Source organism: Crotalus tigris, unplaced genomic scaffold (genome assembly GCF_016545835.1).
Source record: "Crotalus tigris isolate CLP2741 ecotype Arizona unplaced genomic scaffold, ASM1654583v1 scf7180000020347.5012614909:4044961, whole genome shotgun sequence".
NCBI classification, from domain to species: domain Eukaryota; kingdom Metazoa; phylum Chordata; class Lepidosauria; order Squamata; family Viperidae; genus Crotalus; species Crotalus tigris.
In genome coordinates, this window is record NW_024097978.1 from 3859214 (window position 1) to 3878332 (window position 19119).

Consider the following 19119-nt stretch of genomic DNA (forward strand, 5'->3'; position numbering starts at 1 on the left):
TGTGGGAGGCTTTTAGTTAAACCATCATAATAAAAATTGGTGTCAGGTTTATATTCCAAAATTTCAGTTGACTTGTGAAATTGCCTCAGTACACTCAAGATCCAGATGGATCTCGACACACTTGAACACTGGGCCCTATCTAACAAAATGAAATGTAACATAGAGAAAAGTAAAATCCTACACTTATGCAAGAAAAACCAAGTATACATACAGATTAGGTGAAACCTGGTTTAATAGCAGTAACTGTGAGGGGGATCTTGAAGTTCAACCCCCTGCTCAGGCAGGAAACCCTATACCATTTCAGACAAATGGGTGTCCAGTCTCTTCTTAAAAACTTCCAGTGTTAGAGCATTCACCGCTTCTGGAGGCAGGTTGTTCCACTGGTTAATTGTTCCAACTGTCAGGAAGTTTCTCTTTAGTTCTAGGTTGCTTCTCTCCTTGATTAGTTTCCATCCATTGCTTCTTGTCCTGCCTTCAGGTACCTTGGAAAATAGCTTGACTCCCTCTTCTTTGTGGCAGCCCCTGAGATATTGGAATACTGCTATCATGTCTCCCCTCGTCCTTCTCTTCATTAAACTAGACATACCTAATTCCAGCAGCCTTTCCTTATATGCTTTAGCCGCCAGTCCCCTAATCATCTTTGTTGCTCTTCTCTGTACTCTTTCTAGAGTCTCAACATCTTTTTTACATCGTGGTGACCAAAACTGGATGCAGTATTCCAAGTGTGGCCTTACCAAGGCATTGTAAAGTGGTATTAATACTTCACGTGATCTTGATTATATCTCTGAAGCCCAGCACTGTGTTGGCCTTTTTGGCAGCTGCAGCACACTGCTGGCTCATATTTAAGTGATTGTCCACTAGGACTCCGAGGTCCCTCTCACAGTTACTACTATTGAGCAAGGTACCCTCTATTTTAGCTTGCCTTAGCAGCCTTCTTCCTTGTTGTTTAGCAAGAAGAAATCCCCAAAATGGCACAGATTTTCAAAAACGTTGTAGCTAAAGAGATCCTCTTTTAGCTTAATGAAGATTAATGGTCCTTAAAAATTATTAAGAAATGAAAGGCACAACTTACTGTCCATTTGAAAAATAAATTCTAAAATGGCTGTTTCTTCAACAATGAACTAATTGCAGCCCCGACCCCCACCTTTTGGCACACAGTCTGCTTCGAAGCGCAACTTCTGATGCTACTTGCAGACCTTTGCTGTATTGGAGGACATTGAGGGATAATTCTAGGACTTTCCCTAACCCAGGAAAGTCATATAAACTAAAGGAATCCCGGTTCCTTTTGTTGATAGTTGAAAAAGCTACATTCCAAGGAAAAACCCTTCAGGGATCCCTACCTGGATGTGTCTTTTCAGCATAAGTGGTGCATTGAGCTTCCTATTCTGGAAAGAAAGCCTTTAGAGCAGGGATCTTCAAACTTGGCCCTTCTATGACTTGTGGATTTCAACTCCCAGAATTCCTCAGCCAGGGTCAAGTTTGAAGATCCCTACTTTAGATGCTGCTATTGAGGTCTAAGTACCCCAAGGTAGAGCTCCCAACTAAATTGCCATTCCTCTATCCTAAATAAGGGGAAGCAGCCTTAGTAGGCCCCAAGATTCACTATTATTGCCATAGTGATTTGTGTAGGTGAGACTCTGTTTCTGAATTAGAAAGATAAATATCTGAGCTGCAACTCCTTGTATTGTGGAGGCATCTTGACTCACACTATCTTACAAGTCCAGATTAGCATGAAAGGTAGTCAGAGCAGAAGACACTGCATTTAAAGTGACCACTTGGGTAGCCTCACTACTTTATACTTCAGCCAGTGTGTCTTCAGAGTATCTTCATAGAAGTGTGCCCATCTGGAAACTCTTGATTTCATTTCCCAGGACCTAGTTTGACTTCTTTCAAGGAAATTAAATTTTATGTAACAATTACAGTATATGTCCCACTGCGATTGCCATGACAATCTAGAATAATAACAATGTCCAAAACAGAAACATTGAGAGAGAGTATTCTTCTTGATCTTCTTGATCATAACTCACCTACCTTGAATGGAGGGTGGCCTTGAACCACCACAGGTATAGTCCTCTGGCTTTATAACAAATACAACAAAAAACTGTTTGCTTGGGAAGTCCTTTTTCTGTGCAATAAAAAACACAATAACTTTTAATGCTGGTAGACAACTATAGTTAGGAAAGATAATTGGACAGTAAGGGAGAGGTGAAGGGGAGGCAGTTGATCTCCTAAATAAGCCCTGACAGGCCCACTTATCTTCTTGAAATAGAGCAAATTTTAATCCTTCTAAAATCCATTGAAATAAAAGCAATTATTCTGCTCTTTCATTGTTGTGAAGTCAAGTTTTTTTTTAGAGATCTAGGCAATAAATGAATAAATAGCAGTGACTGACACACACACAATGCCCAGAGAAAGAAAATTATGGTTTATTTTTTTAAAAGTCTTTTCTTGTAAAAGAGGAAATGATTAGATAGAAATTATTCAGAATTCCAAAGGTTTAGCATACAATAGCTATGATTGGCCAGTGGTTAATCTAAAACAACAGAAGATGTAAAAAAGGAGTCTATTTCTAAGCTGTATTCCTATATTTTTAAAAGAAAAATAAAATCCTGCCAATATATACAGATAATCCAACATCAATATATATTATTATGCACATTGCAAAAGCAGGTCCACAGATGAGATATTGTGACTTATACAAAAATGCAAGATCATCCTGTGTCCATTATTTATTATGCCCAGGTATTCTGGCACAAGAATCATGTGTCACAAATATTCTTTGCAAAGTTGACTAGATCCATATGAAATCAAGTGATCTTAACTCTAACAAATTTATCTTTCCTGGATAGTATATTCTTTAAATTGCCTGTAACATATGCAAAATGGAAAGAAGCCTAAGAAGATTGCAAAATTCTTATCAATAGTCATGGATGGTGCTCTTTCACATTATTGTTTCACTTTTTAAATATAATTTAATGCATTTTTTTAAAAAAATACAATATTTGTTGTATTTTGCATTTATGATTGGTCTAGGAACATAAGCAAATCAATAACATTATTTCAGTTATGATTCCTAATATATATAATAACAGCAGCTGCATATTTTACTCAGCTCCTAACCACAGAAAGATCTGGCTCTGAAAGAGGGGTCAAAGAGGCCATTTATGTCAAAATTGAACAGCACTCTCTCAACAGAAGGGGAGGGTATGACATCATCTATCTTCTATCTACAACACAGTGTTTTCAGCAGTTCTAAGAAGGCTCCATACTCATTTGCATTATTCAGGTGACCCTGATGACACAGATAAGCCTCCAGGTGGCATCAACAACTCTCTAAAAGAATGCAGCTGTCTGCAAGGAGTATAAATCCTTCCATTCCCCACCATGCAGTCAGAGCTGAAGAAGCTTTTTGGATAAAAAGCAAAATGCCTTCAAAGAGAAAAAAGAAAGTCTAGTTGACTCGTGAAAAAGCATCTTTGGGTCTGGCTCTCTACAATGCCCTTTCTTTTGCTGTGCTAGATGGAAAATAAAAGAAAGATCCTCTTCCAAGAACATCTGTACTTTCAAGATGCCACCAACCATGTGATAGAATAAAGTCTTCTGCCTTCAACGTCCCTTCCAGCTCTATGATTCTATGTCCTCCTTTCCTGCCCATTTTACACAGCCATCTGTATTCTCCCAGGCCATACTGGCTTACTGTATACGCTCTGAGTGTAATTCCCTCCTAACGTAATGCTGCCATGTTTTACATTGCATAGTGTGTAAAATTTGGCAGGTAGTGTGTGCCAGCTAAGCTAATCAGTCATAATTATTATCTTGCTATTTCTTAGTTATTCAGTTCTATAGTTTTTCACCACAACTGAATTTTAATGAGTTTTTACAATTATAATATATTTTATTGTATTCAACACTTAATTTTAACTAAATTTTAATTTTAGTTAACCATAAAGGTGTTTTGTACTTCCTAATTTTATAAGCATTTGCAGCTTTTATTTTGCCATCTTTTAACTTTATCTTTTAATACTAACTTCTATCTTTTAACTCACTACCTCCACAGACTGTTTTCAGGACATAGCTATTAATTTCATAATCTCTATGTTTTTACCTCATGCTAGTTGAAGACCACAATAAACTATTGTATAACTAAACATTTAAAATAAAATTGGAGTTAAGGTCTTATTGCAGAAAAGAGGGTCTTGAGCTTCCAAGAGCTTTAAGTTACCTATTTCAACCCTAATTCTTTTCTAAGGAAGGACATCATGACCCTGAAAAGGGCCATTTGTGCTTTCAAAAGTTGGAACACTTGGTGACTTCTGGAGCTGCCAAAGGGGTCCAGAGGGCCATGATTCTGTGATGATCAACATTTTTTCAAAACTTCAAATATGCCTCTTGATCCAAGATCACCGGCTATCTCTGGTTTAGTGACCATGCTCTCACTAGTACTTCTAATGAAAATCAACTGCTTGAGATTTCTCAACTGCTTGCAGATATGTTTTTGTGTGCACATAGTGTAGATGCATTCAAACTCAAGGAAATGTACAGCATTCTTATATGTTTTTCCTTACAATGGATTCCTTCTTTCTCCTTTTCTTGGATTTGTCACAGACTTCTCATCTGCCTGCAGTCAACTTCTCCTGGCTCAGTATTGCCTGCCCTCTCCTATGTTTGCCAGTTTTCCCATGCTCTTCTCTCTAAATATGGACAGATTTTCGCAGCTGAGTTTCTACCTTCCAAAATGTCTCTATCCATCCATATGATTGACTGCAGAAAATCCTGATCAGCCTAGTTGCCCCCCAACTTTCCCGTCCATCAAAAGCAGACTGACTACAGTAGACAGCACCATCCACTCACCTGCACAGTGATGGCTGTCTGCTTTGTCATGGATTGATAAACTCCATTAAATTCCACATTATAATCCAAATCATAAACTGGACACTGCAACAGATGAAGAAGCTGATTAGAGAGCTACCTCTGCTTCTGTATATCTGATTATTGTAACAGATTCCTGGCAGGCCTTCCCGATTCTCTCTTTCTCTTGATCACAGTTCAGAACAGGGCCATTCAAGCTGTTTCAGACCTTCAGCTTTATTCCCATGTTTCATTATATCACAGAGCAATTCAGTGGCTCCCAGTTCGAGCCACTTTGAGCTTGCTTAATTTGTATACCTTTTTTTGATGTTCTGCCTAGAAGAAAGAATTATTAAAGAACACATGGTACTATTATACACCATCTTTATCAAAATGAAGATGACTCTGAATTTCAAAGAACCCTTCTCCCAAAATGAAGAGTAGAAACAAATGACAAACACAGACAAAACTCCTGTGCAATGAGCAGCTTTCCCACTTTATCAGCTTAAGGTTGCCAAATCCAGGTAAAGCCACCTGCAGAAATGCCACCCATCCCTATAAACAAGTAACAACAAACAAACAAACAAATAAACAAAATAGATAGAAGTTCTACACATGTAAGTGAACACACACACACAAACACAGAATGAGGGAATAAAAGCAACATTCTAGAAAAGGATTGAGCCAAGACAAAAAAATAATTTTATCTGAATTAACTAACACAAGGAACTCTCTGCATAACATTAATGTACATGCATCTCACACAAATATGCATGTAAATCAAAACATTGCCCTCCCTCCAAGCAGCAGACAGGAAAAAGAAAAAGTGAGATGGGTTGAGGGTAAGGGATATCTGACCTGGGAAAGGCGAAAAAAGGAATAAACATGGAGGAACTAATAGGAAAGAAAGAAGGAAATTAACAAGAGAGGAATGAAAAAAAATATTTTCTACACAGAAGGGATGACTGTAATAGGTTTGGAAAGTCTGCTATCATTTCTGCCTTATGGAAAAAGAGGACAATACAAATTTGGGCCATGTAGAGTCTGTGTCTCCATCCCATGTTTGTACAGTTCTCTCTCTCAGTGAAGCAGAAACAGTTTTTCCTTCTAAATAGCACCTGCCTCTTCTTTGTGAGGTACTTCAAAAGTAAAACAATACTTATTTTTATCATCACTGCTCTTGCTAAGTCTTATTATTACTGGAAGTTAGTAATGTCACTAGCAAAAACAATGTCCTCCCTTCCTCCCCAGCTACTTTGTCAGTCCTGTGAGATAGGTTGAGTCAGGAAACAGCTACTACAAAGACTACTGGAACCCTGTTGCAAAGTATGGTAACAGAATCTTGAAAGCCTGACCAGGGTTTCTCTCTGTCTCCCTCTTTATACCCAAGAGAATCAAGGGTATCTTGAGCCTCTTTCTCAATCTCCTTTCTTTCATGGCTAAGTGGATGTTAATGTAACTCTTCTTTGAATTCCTTATCTCTGCACGCCTCCTCTCTGAAACGGATATTTGTCTTATTTGAAGAGGTTCACAAGAAATTAATCAGTTTTCAGGCATACTGTTTTTCTCTCGCTGTCTTAAGTGAATACAAACAACTTTAGGAGGATGCAGACTTGGAAACTACCTGCTTTGAAGGCAGCTCAGATCTGTCTGAATCAGCCCAATTTGATTCTGAATGCAGGAATGGTCCAAATCTGATTCGCACTTTATAATAAATATTATAATTGAACAGCAATAGTACGGTAAGCAAAGACAAACACTACCAATATTCAAGTAGGGTATCATAAACAAGCAGGACTTACCACAATATCTTGGATGGAGACAACAGAGCAGGGATAGATTGCCTTAGAAATCACTCTGACAATGACAGAATCCACATCAGGAGGGAACTGGTACAAAAAGTACTACGAAGAGAGAAAATACTTTTACAATTCTTTCTGCTATAAAGATAATCTTTAAATATGGGTAAGCCCCATTTATCTGAGACAGTCATGCTGATGCCACCATGCCTCTGAGTCTATGCCTGACTTGCCTTGTTGAGTGGTAATATTTAAAGTAGAGCTCTACCTGGGTTTATTTAAAGGTGAGTAGATATCTCCACATAGTTAATCAGCATAAAACCCAAACCTCAACCAAAAATTAATCCCATAAATACAATCAATAAATAATCCCTCAACCAAAAGCAGCCCAAATTCCAGAGTGACTATCAGCCACCAGAGGCCCTATGAAAGTCTATATTATATGTAAGAAGAATGCTAAGTGAAGCAAGTTTTTCAGATACTAGCCACTCAGGGAACTGCTGTTATATCCACACAATACAACAATTTCACCGCAGTAAAGCAAGCTTTGTGCTGGTTGGTGCCTGATCTAGAGGAAAGTTAAAAAAATAATAAAAATATTATATCTCTAATGGCTTGGAAGAGATGACAAAACTTTTACTTAATTAAGGAAATGTCTATGGAGATTCTCAGTCATCCAGGTCATGGCTGACAACAGGGCAAGTCATGCACAGACTCAGAGGTATCATGGTATCAGCATTACTATCTTGGGTAAATGGGGCTCACCCATATTTAAAGAACTTCAGAACTGAAGAAGTGAAACGTCTTCAAGGAAAAACAAAGTCAGTTGCCTTTTGAAAAAGCATATTTGGGATAATTAAGGAAACATTTTCCTGTTTTCCACCATACCTTTATAATGCTCAGTGCTTTTCCCGACATAATTATCAAACCTTCCCCTTTTCCCGACATAATTATCAAACCTTCCCCTAATTAAAAGATATCAAGGACCAAATCAGCCTTGTAAAGCGTTCTAAGGACCCAAAATGGTCCACTTTCATTTTATTGATTTTTATTTTCATATTGGATTTTACTATTTTTATTTTTAAAATATTATTGGAAGAAATAAATAACAGTTACAAGCCTACTATTCCCATAAGGTCATTCATGCAAATACTTAAGTGATCACAATTTGCAACCTTCCCATCTGGCTTCCCACAAGCAAAGTCAATGGAGGAAGCTGGATTCACTTAATGACCATATGATCAACTGCAATGATTTGCTCAACAACTGTGGCAAAAAAGATCATAGAACTGGGCATGACTCACTTAACAACCACTTTGCTTAGCAATGGAAATTTTGGTCCCAGTTGTGCTCATATGTTGAGGACTATCTGTAATGAGGAGGTTCTGGAAAAAATCAGTTCATTTTATCAAAGGGGAAAATAAACATTCAGTTTCCCCTTTTTCTGGAAGGGATGGCAGTGCGGCAACCTTTTAACAGGGGAGTCAGGCCGGATATTGCTGGAAACTGGATAAGCTTAGGATGAGCAGAAGAGTAAGATGGGGGATGAAGACAAAGAGGCCCATAGTTGATCCCTGCCAGGCCAAACACTGCTCCTCTGCTTTTTATTATCAAGGAATTACACAATAAGCATTGCCTCTAGAAGCTTTCTGGTTTTGATAACTATCAATCAATATACTGAGAAGTGGTTAAAAAAATCTACTTATATTTAACCTTCAAAAGAAATAACTGAAGGAGAAATGATACCGTTTGCATATGTTTGAAGGGTTATCACACTGCTATTGTGAGCAAACATTGCACAGGACCAGAATCTAGAGTAATATTACAAGGAAGTTAGTATAGAGGTCAGACAGAGGAAGAACTTCTTGATCAGAGCAGCTGCCACCTAATGGAAGAGAATGTCACATATAGGGGAGAGTTATTTTCTGCTGGAGATCGTCAGAGGTGAAATAGTTATTTCTCAAATATGCTCTTGCTGAAAGTGTACTAAGCAGAGAGTAGCACCGGTTGACTTCTAAGTTCACTTCCAATTCTATGATTTTATTATTTAGTTCGCCTTGATTCATGGATCTTACATTCCAGGTTCCTATGGAGAAAAAATCTTTACAGCATCGGACTTTCCTTTCACCACCAGATATATCCACAGCTGAGCGTCCTTTCGGCTTTGGCCCAGTCGCTTCATTCTTTCTGGCGCTACTAGTACTAGCCCTCTGCTCTTCCCCAGTAGCATATTGGACACCTTCCGACCTGAGAGGCTCATCTTCCAGCGTCATATCTTTTTGCCTTTTAGTACTGTCCATGGGATTTTCATGGCAAAGATACTGGAGTGGTTTACCATTTCCTTCTCCAGTGGATCACATTTTGTCAGAACTCTCTGCTATGACCTGTCCGTCTTGGGTGGCCCTGCACGGCATAGCTTATAGCTTCATTGAGTTACGCAAGCCCCTTCGCCACGACAAGGCAGTAATCCATAAAGGCCAGATCCTGAAGTTGAAACTCAAATACTTTGGCCACCTAATGAGAAGGAAGGACTCATTGGAGAAGGGCCTAATGCTGGGAAAGATTGAGGGCAATAGAAGAAGGGGACGACAGAGAATGAGATGGCTGGATGGAGTCACTGAAGCAATAGATGTGAACTTAAATGGACTCCAGAAGATGGTAGAGGACAGGAAGACCTGGAGGAACATTGTCCATGGGGTCGCGATGGGTCGGACACGACTTCGCAATTAACAACATTATTTAGTTCAAGTTCAACTCCATGCTCAATGCAGAAATTCAAATTAAAATATGGACAGATGTCTGTCCAACTTTTACTTCTGCTGAATCACTAAAAGGGAACCCTTCTATGCCTGAGTAATTGATTGCACTATCAAGTGGAATCCACTTTTTTCCTTGCATTCTGGGATTACATGGTATGCATCAAGGACTTCCTCTAAGAGACATTTTACTTACATGAAGAATGCCCTTACATCTCCTATTTTAAAGCTAAATTTACCCATTTCTTTCTAATCCTGCCTTAGGCACAAAACCCGTAGGGTGACCTTGAGCCACTCGCTTTGTCTGAGCCCTAGGAAGGAGAAAATGGTAAACCACTTCCAAAAAAAACTTTGCCAAGAAAACAGCAGGGACTAGTCCAGGCAGAATTGCAAGTGACTGAATGGAAGGGGGGGAAATGCAGTATACTATACAGCTTATCTTTCCGGCATGTGACATTGCTGAAAATAAAAAAGAATCTGGTTGCAGCTTTCTTACTAACAAAATTTTATTAAAAGAAGAGGCTGCTCACTTCATCAGATGTATAGAGAGAGTAGTGTTTGAATTAGGGTGATGTGTTAAAACATTTTTATTGAGACCCTCTATTAGGTGGTAGTCTGCATAGTATGTACATTGCACAGAGGTGCTTCATTTTTATTTTTTTGAGAATTTCATATTGTTTTCATCGGTTAAAAAAATGATGTCTGTTTGTGCCAGTTTCTTGGTATATTTTATAGATTTCCACTCCATCCATTTGGATTACCCTACTCCTGATCCTAATGTCCATTTATTCGGGCTACCCTGACCATTTGTTACCAGACTACCACTGCCCTCCTCCTACAAAATCATACTGCTGAATGACTCTAGATCATGTCAAAATCATCTCCCGTTCACAACAGTTTTACCTATGTATTGAGTTATTACTTTTTTATTGATATTTGTTTATTTTTAGGGAATTGCAGTATTGCAAATTTAGAAAACAGATAGAACTGCTAGATTTTCCCTGTACGTTTCAGTGGGATGTTGGGGGTCAAAAGCTACACTGGATACATGTAAGTCATCATGCAGAAAGGACTTTTCTTTCAAAAACAAATAGCATTTAAAGAAAGAAGTAGTGTAATAGTAATCACATTTCCATTATGTCTTATATTTCTGATTCTCTTTATTAAAGTGTTATTTTGAAATTAAAATTTTTGTTATTGTAATATTTTTGATATTCTACAAACAAAGATGATAGGATAAATTAGATGTGGATAATATATGCCAGGTTGGTTTCTTCATCCCTGAGGAAATCATCACTGGCATCTCTTTTATCGTCAACTGATGTAGCGATCGACCCCAGATGGAGATTGATTGGCAATACAACCTGGATCTTAAAGAGATTTCAATTTTTATTCCATTTTATTATCAGGTTCATGCAGCTTCTAATACTAATACTACAAGATCATACCAATGAACCTTGTTCTTCCCAGGCATAAATATCCACACCTGAATAGAGGAACTTAATGACAGGATGAAGAGAAGAATCCAAGAAAGGACAAAAACAGCTCTTCTTCACCTGCCCATTATTGTATATAGGAATGTACGGCTGGCACCCGTTGCAATTTCATTTCAGTGCCAATGAAAAAAATGTACAGCTGGCAGCAATAATGACTTCCTTCCAGTGTGAAATAAAGATCTGGCTATTTATACAAGCATTTGTGTCTTACTGGAGGCTTTAACTTATATATAAGCATTGATTTTATAATGTTAAGGCTTTTTTATTAATAGCTGTTTAATTTGTCTGTTTGGCTCCATTCTGCCCTATGATTTATAATATAGAGCAAATGTATCCTATTTTAATAAGTAGCCAAACATAATATTCTAATACCTTGGATTTTAACTAAACTTTGAAAAGATGTATTTATCATTGTCATACATAATTATTATCACTTACCTGTGGTTGGGAAGGGCTGGCAGTGAAGGCAAAAGTAGCGTCCATGCTGCAGAAATTTGTCCAGATATTAAGATAAAATATGAAACATACAAATAAGATAGCAGTTAGAAACTGTTAGAGGTGGGGTAAGAACCTCATTAGATATCCACAGCTGGCTTCATTTTTCCAAATTAGCTTCACCCATGTGACTGATGAACATATAGGTCATTTTTGAATGAACAAAAACTCTACTGATGAATATCCTGTACATATTATAGAGTTCAATATCTGGTTCTCTCCTATGTGTGTATTTATAAGGAAAATGCTCAAAGCAAGAAGCTAAAAACACCAGCCTGAAGATGACGAATGTGACTTCGTCGAAACGTTACCAAGACACTTCCAATTTTACGCGGGAGAAAACCCGAACAACCAAAGACCTATATATATATATATATATATATATATAAATTTTAAAATTTTACAATAAAAACCCCTTCCACAATCCCTCCCAACCCACCCCAAAACCCTCCCCCATTCTTCCCAGAGCTGAATACAGGCTTAACTAGATCTTAAAAGAAAAAAAGTTTTAAACCCAAATAAACCTTAAGCAAATATAATTACACTCAATAAACAAATTGTAAAGTACTTTAACTCCATTATATATAAAAAACAAAAAGAGGAAGAAAAAAACAGAGAAAATAAAAAATAAAAAATTAAAGAATAATAACAATTACACTTCTAAATAATATCTTAAACTTATATAAATTATTCAAAAGCTAAATAATATTTTCTTATATCATACTTATATTATATAAAATTTATCCATCTTTTCCACACCAAAAGATACTTCTCTTGCAATTGATCTTTCAAGAAAGCCGAATTTTTTGCCATTTCCGCTAAGTAAGAAACTTTAAAAAACCATTCTTGCAAAGTAGGCAAAGATTCCTTCTTCCAATATTGCCCTATTAACAACCTAGCTGCAGTAATTAAATTTAACATTAAAATAATCTCTTTATCATCACAATCAGAAACAATACCCAACAAAAACAATTGTGGAATAAATTTTATCCTTCTTTTAAAAATTCTTTGAATATTCCACCATATCTTAATCCAAAAAGCTTTAATACTTTTACATGACCACCAGATATGATAATAAGTAGCATCCGAGCAACCACATCTCCAACATTTAGGCTGCAGGTTTGGATACATACGAGACATTTTTTGTGGATCAAGGTGCCATCTATAAAACATTTTATAAAAGTTTTCCCGTAAGTTTTGGGCTTGCGTGAATTTAACATTCCTCACCCAAATAATCTCCCATGTATCTAATAAAATCGGTTCATCAAAATTTTGTGCCCATTAATCTATTGATTTCTTGTTTCTGATCTTCTGTTAGTTTAGGAAAATGAGCATCTTGTAAATATTTATCTATATCTAAAGCCTGTACTTTCCTACCCATATATAATTTTTTATAATAATCTAAAATTTCTTAATCAAGTCCTTCTGAAATACCAATTTACCTTTATAATTTATTTTGTCTATAATTCTCAATTTCTGTTTCTTTTGCAATTGACAGGCCAGCCATCTCCCTGGCTTATTAGCATTACAAAATGTGTTATGTTTCATGTACAGTAAGTTAGTTGCAGTCTGATCTGCCATTAACATATTAAATTGCGATTTAAGCAGTTTTATAGATTCCTTAGTCTTCTCATCTGTAGGATTCAAGATTAAACTTTTTCTTTTATTTTAATCTCGTCTTCCAGCTCCTTACGTTTCTGCACCTGTTTCTGTCTATGAATCTTATTCATTTGCATCAAAACCCCACGCATATAAGCTTTACCTGCATCCCATACCATTGACATTGAAGTACCCTTATGCATATTTAAAACAAAATATTCCTTTAAATGCTCTTTAAGTTTCTGAACATTCATTTCTTGCCTAAACAAATTTTCATTCAACCTCCAAGATCTTCTCTCCTCTTTTTCAGTAACCAATTCCATCCATACTGGACTATGATCTGTCAATGTCCTTGGGAATATCTTTACATTCTTTACTCTAAAGTATAAATCCGTTGTAATAAAAAAAAAAAGTCAATTCTTGAAAAAGATTGATGTCTATCCGAAAAGAAAGTAAAGTCTCTCTCTTCCAGATTGTGTTCTCGCCAATAGTCTCGCAACTCCCAGTCCTCTTTCAAATCAAAAAAAGCCTTAGGTAATTTAGCCTGTTTAAAAGAAGTAAAAAGTCCTTTTTTGTCTCTACATGTGTCTAAAACTCCATTCCAATCTCTCATCAATATAACAGATCTGTAATCCAATAAAATCAATTTTTGATGCAACAACCTATAAAATTGTTCCTGTTGTTGATTTGGTGCATACAAACCTACTATAAGTATTTTCTTACCATACAGTCCCACTTCAATCATAACATATCTCCCTTGAGGATCAGAATCTACTAAACAAGCTGATAAATTTTGCTTAACATAAATAACTATACCCCCTTTCTTCCCAAGAGCAGAAGATACAAAATGAGATCCCAATCGAGCATTAACTAAATATTTTTGATCCTTAGAGATAATATGCGTTTCCTGCAAACAAATAATGTCATTGTTATGCTGCTTCAAATAGTGAAATATTTTCTTTCTCTTTTGAGGGGAATTAAGGCCATTAGCATTCCATGACAGGAGCTTTACCATCTCCCTCATCCGAAAGCCTGGAGAAGACTGCTTGAAGATCTGCCATTGAAGATTGTACCTCCTCCCACAGGCTCAGAAGCAGATTCTTGTAAAACTTCTTTGACATCTTTCTTCTGTTGTTCCTTTTCCTTACGTCTATGCGCTGCCCGAGTCATTCTTTGCTCTTTCGTCTCAGCTTGTTGAAACCACTCAGCCTGTGATTTTCCAGCTTTCATCAACACAGCTTCTTCAGACTGCTGCTCAACCTCCTTCCCGTCCAAGACTTTAAAAATTATAGGTGGTGATGAGCGTGCTCCCAGGACCGAAGTATAAAACTCCTTTGCTTTAAAAACAGTATTAAGTCTATAACGTGTCCCCGCAAAGCTCACCACTATTCCAATTGGAATATCCCATCTGAATGGCATTTGCCTTTTTTTAAGTTCGTCTGCCAGAAAAGCAAACTCTTTTCTTCTTCTTAAAATTTTAGATGGGATCTCCTTTAAAATTATAACATCTTGTGCAGCAATCTGAAACCTCTTGTTATAAAAAGCTTGTATGATCTCATTGCGCAGAGATCTTTTCCCAAAGTAAATTACCACATCTCTTGGCAGGTTTCTTTGCTTTGCAACCCAGGAATTAACTCTAAATATTTTTTCAATTTCTCTAGATATTTCCTCTTTTTCTCTGTCCAAGATCACAGCAAAATCATTCACTACCATCTCTCAGGTCTTGTTGCATATCCTCTCTCAAGCCCGATTCTTAAAGCAAACTCCATCTCTCTATATTGGGACATAACAATTTCATCTTGTGAAATTTCCACCTTTTTTTCCATTCCTTCAAACTTTTCTTCCAAACCCTCCACCTTGTCTGCAACTTCTTCAACTCGAGAATCCAGTTTTTCAACCACAGAAGTAAGTCCTTTTAAAGCCAAAACTATATCTTGCCTCAAAATGCTATTATTCTCCACTAAAAGCTCTTTCATTTCACCTCTGATTTGAGATATAGCATTTCCCATTATATCTTGGATATCTTTTACCGTTATTGGTTGCAGAGGGGGAGAAGATGGTGGTATAAGTTTAGGTTGTTGTGCTGGTAGTATCGCAGGAGAAGAAGCCGCCTTCGGTACTGTAGAAGTTGCTTGACACTTTGAGGCCATTTTCAAAAATTTATTTCTCCTTTCCTCCTTCTTAAGAAAAAAATACAAAAGATACAAAAAAAAATCCCTTAAAAAAGTAAAAAAAAAAGGTTAAACAAAGAGGGAAAATAATCCTCTTAAAACCCAAATCCACTTTCAAAAAATCATTATAAGTAATCAAATCCGTTCCGTTCCATTCCGGTCACTTAAAAAAAAAAAAACCCTGCCGATCACCATTTTACTTTCCCTTTCAGCAAAAGAAAAAAAAAGGGAATAAAAATAAATCTTTAAACTAAAAGTCCAAATAAAATCAAGAAAAATAAAATCCTTTATTCAGCTCTGTCCGCTTTTAAAATAACTCACCAGATCTCTATAATCGTGGAGGTGGGAGCGGCGTCTTGCTTTGTCCCTGGAGACAAAGACAGCTGAGAAGCGGAGACAATCTGAACTCCGTGGGAGCACTCTTTTCACCCCCCCAAAAAATTCCTTGGGGGGTTTCAGAGGCTCTACCACTATTCAGATGATACTCCCCTCCCTCCCTTTGCCTGGGAAGGAGGTTTTGAACCGCAGAACAGCTGATGCCTGCTGTTCTTAGCGGTTCTAACACTTTCTCAGGAGGACGGCTACAAAGTAGCCGCCATCGCCAGCGCAAATCCACCGGAAGTTCAACATCTTTTTTATATTGCGATGACCAGAACTGGATACAGTATTCCAAGTGTGGTCTTACTAAGGCTTTATAAAGCAGTACTAGAACTTCACGTGACCTTGATTCTATCCCTCTATTAATGCAGCCTAGGATTTCATTGGCTTTTTTTGCTGCTACCACACACATATTTAAGTGATTGTCCATTAAGACTCAAAGATCCCTCTCATAGTTACTGGCATAAACCAAATTTCACCTATCTTGTATCTATACAACTGGTTTTTCTTGCCTAAGTGTAAAACCTTACTTTTATCTACATTAAATTTCATTTTATTAAATAGAGCCAAGTGTTCAAGTCTGTCAAGATCTTTTTGGATCTTGAGCTTGTCTTCTGAGGTGTTTCCTATTCCTGCCAGCTTAGTATCCTCTGCAAATTTGGTGAATTCCCGTTCTATTCTAGTTCATTTGTGAAAATGTTGAAGAGTATTGGGCCCAAAACAGAACCTAGAGGTATCCCACTGCTTATTTTCCTCCATGTAGATGTAATTCCATTGAGGACTACACACTGAGTACAATTTGTCAGCCAGGTACAAACCCATCTCATGGTGATGCTTTCTATCCCACATTTTTCTAGCTTGCCAACAAGTAAGTTGTGGTCTACTTTATCATATGCTTTAATGAAATCTAAGTATACTATGTCCACAGCATTTCACTGATCCACTTTTAGTTACTTTGTCAAAGAATGAAATAAGATTTGTTTGACATGATCTGTTTTTGACAAACCCATATTGATTTCTGATTATAACTTTGTTTGCTTCTAGGTGTTTGGCGATTTGTTGCTTGTTTATCTTTTCCGAGTTCTTTCCAGGTTTTGATGTCTGGCTGATTGGTCTGTAATTTCCTGGCTCTGTTTTTTTTTCCCCTTTTTTGAAGATGGGAACTACATCAGCTGTTTTCCAATCCTCATATAGTTCCCCGGTGCTCCGAGAAATGCAAATAATTGCAGACTTCATTACTATGCTAATAGTAGTTGTCCCCTTCTGCAACTGCATTCAGGTATTTGATAACTGCTATTGTATTCAAACTCTCTCAATCATCTCTTCTCAATCTTGAACTTTTCTAACTCCTTCATTCCGTCTTCATAAGAGCAACTGTGTAATTACTTTCTAATTACCTGATAATCCTCATTTGTCCTTCTCTAAACTTGCTCCAATCCCTCCAAATTCTTCTTAAGAATGGTGCCGAGAATTGGATGCGTGCAAATTAGCGCCCAGAATTAAATGAGGCTAAAAGGTGAGGGGAGCCCATGGACCAGCAGGCAAGAGAATCCAAAACTGAAGGAATGGGCAGCAAAAATAGCATTGGGTGGATGCAGATGGACAGGGAAAGTTGTGTGATGTAGCCAGCAAGCTGCTGAGACTCAGGTTAAACATTTTTAGCTTTCATGCCATATGTTAACACTATGTAGCTTTCTTTGCTCTGTTTCTGGTCAGCTTTGCATATCAATTGACTTGGCATGCAAAAATGGGGATATGCAGCATATTTAATAGAAGGCTAAAAAAGTTTTTTGGCAGAAGCCTTTGCTGCTTATAATATAGCTTACGGCCTAGAGTGATAATCTATTGCTACTGTTTTTTCAGAGGGTTTGGCTGTGTCTATTTCTCTTCTTGTTCTTTGCGTTATTCCTGTCATATTGCGGGGTCCTCAGTTTGGCATTTTACCCCCCACTTCAGTCTGCAGCATCAGTGGGACGTAGGCCTACAGCTTGCATATCTCCATGCAGGCAGTCCAAACAGCTCAAGCTGTTTGTGATCAATAAAAAGTGTGTGTTTTTTAACTGTGGCCTCCCATGTTGTCTATGGGAATTTTTAAAATATATTGGTTTTTTTTCTATTTAAATAGATGAACAAATACTGAAAATAACAGCATTAAGAACGAAAACAAAATGATATATAAACAGTTGGGGGATATATAAAAATTCTTTATAATCTTAAGGAAAAAGAACACTTTAAATATTGATATTTAATATTTATATCCCAAAACATATTTATTTATAGGAATAATCCATTGAGAATTATTGTGTTATATATTTATAAAGTCACTTTCTATGAGATAGGCATCCTTGTGAATTTGATTAATAAATAAATCAGTCTAGTTAAACATGGTAATCAAATATGAGTAGAACAATCCTTACCTAAAGGTTGCTTAAAAGTGGGTTTGTTGTGTTAATTTTTCAACCAGTGCTGATTCTGACAATAATAACAACCACAAAACTTTAGTTTTCCATTTTTTGAAAATGGTAATTCCAGAAACTGATCACTCACCTAAGCTGGAAGTTCTTAATCTTGGTAACTTGCAGCTGATAGTGGGCGTTATAGGGAGCCATGGAAGCTACATTTATAAATATGATTTGCTCGGAAGATCTATTCTCAGGTACAGACTCGGAAGGGCAGAGGGTACGGCTGACTTCTGTGTAGTTGTAACTTCTTTGGTAACTGCCAACACAAAGCAAAATCTGACATTCAAATAAAACTTATGTTTAAAAAAACTCACATGGTTGAGTATAATGCTTTGGAGAAAAATATATACTTAAATATCCCAAAGGTGCTTTTTCTGGACTTTCTTGTTTTTCTTTGAAGATGTTTCGCTTCTTATCCAGGAAGCTTCTTCTTCAAAGCTGGGGGGTGGGGCAGGGGAGCAGCCCTGGAACCAGCAAGGTCCTGTGCACAGGAGACAGCCAGAGCTGGCATCCTGGGTGAAGTCAGCCTGCGGGGCAAAACAGCCAGCAGGGATGCCAGACTCCATTTGCGCGCCCGCCCAGGAGGCAGGGCAAGGCTGCCCCGTGGATCTAAGGCTGAGCGCATTCTGGCTTTGATGGATGCAACCAGGTTGTAGATCAGCACCACCACCTCTCCCACCAGCACCTCCAGCCTTGCAGCCATGAGGCTTTCCTTTCATTGGGATAGCCCCCGCCCACTCACGTGGGATAGCAAGACCAGTGGCAACATGGCAGCACTGGCAATTTCTCCCCCTCCCATCACCCCTTCCTAAGCACAGAGGAAGGAAAGAGACAAGGTGAAGGAACTAACGGAGGGAGGGAGGGAGGGTGGGAGGGAGGAAGGGAGGAGGGAGGAAGGGAGGAGGGAGGAAGGAACAGAGGAAGAAGAAACGAAGGAAGGAAGGAAGAGAGGAATGAAGAGGGAGAGGGAAAAAGGAAGAGAGGAATGGAGGGAGGGAGGAACGGAGGAAGGAAGGGAGGGTGGGAGAGAGGGAGGGAAAAAAGGAAGGAAGGTAGACTATAATGAGAGGAAGGGTCTGAGGGAAGTCCTGCCTTAGCACTTGGCCCCGAGCAAC

The 19119-nt window shown here is 37.8% G+C and overlaps 1 protein-coding gene across 4 annotated transcripts in view; it reads right to left on the reverse strand.

The window, feature by feature from the left end:
* The window catches only part of SIDT1 (SID1 transmembrane family member 1), a 107058-nt gene that overhangs the window by 77649 nt on the left and 10290 nt on the right, over positions 1-19119 (reverse strand). For all 4 annotated transcript variants that reach the window (XM_039366628.1, XM_039366629.1, XM_039366630.1 and 1 more), the window contains exons 3-7: positions 18090-18260; positions 11338-11383; positions 6651-6752; positions 4852-4935; positions 2032-2125 (exon numbers count right to left, since the gene is read on the reverse strand). In XM_039366628.1, coding sequence (XP_039222562.1) covers positions 2032-2125; positions 4852-4935; positions 6651-6752; positions 11338-11383; positions 18090-18260 — 497 coding nt within the window. The remainder of the gene's footprint in view (positions 1-2031; positions 2126-4851; positions 4936-6650; positions 6753-11337; positions 11384-18089; positions 18261-19119) is intronic.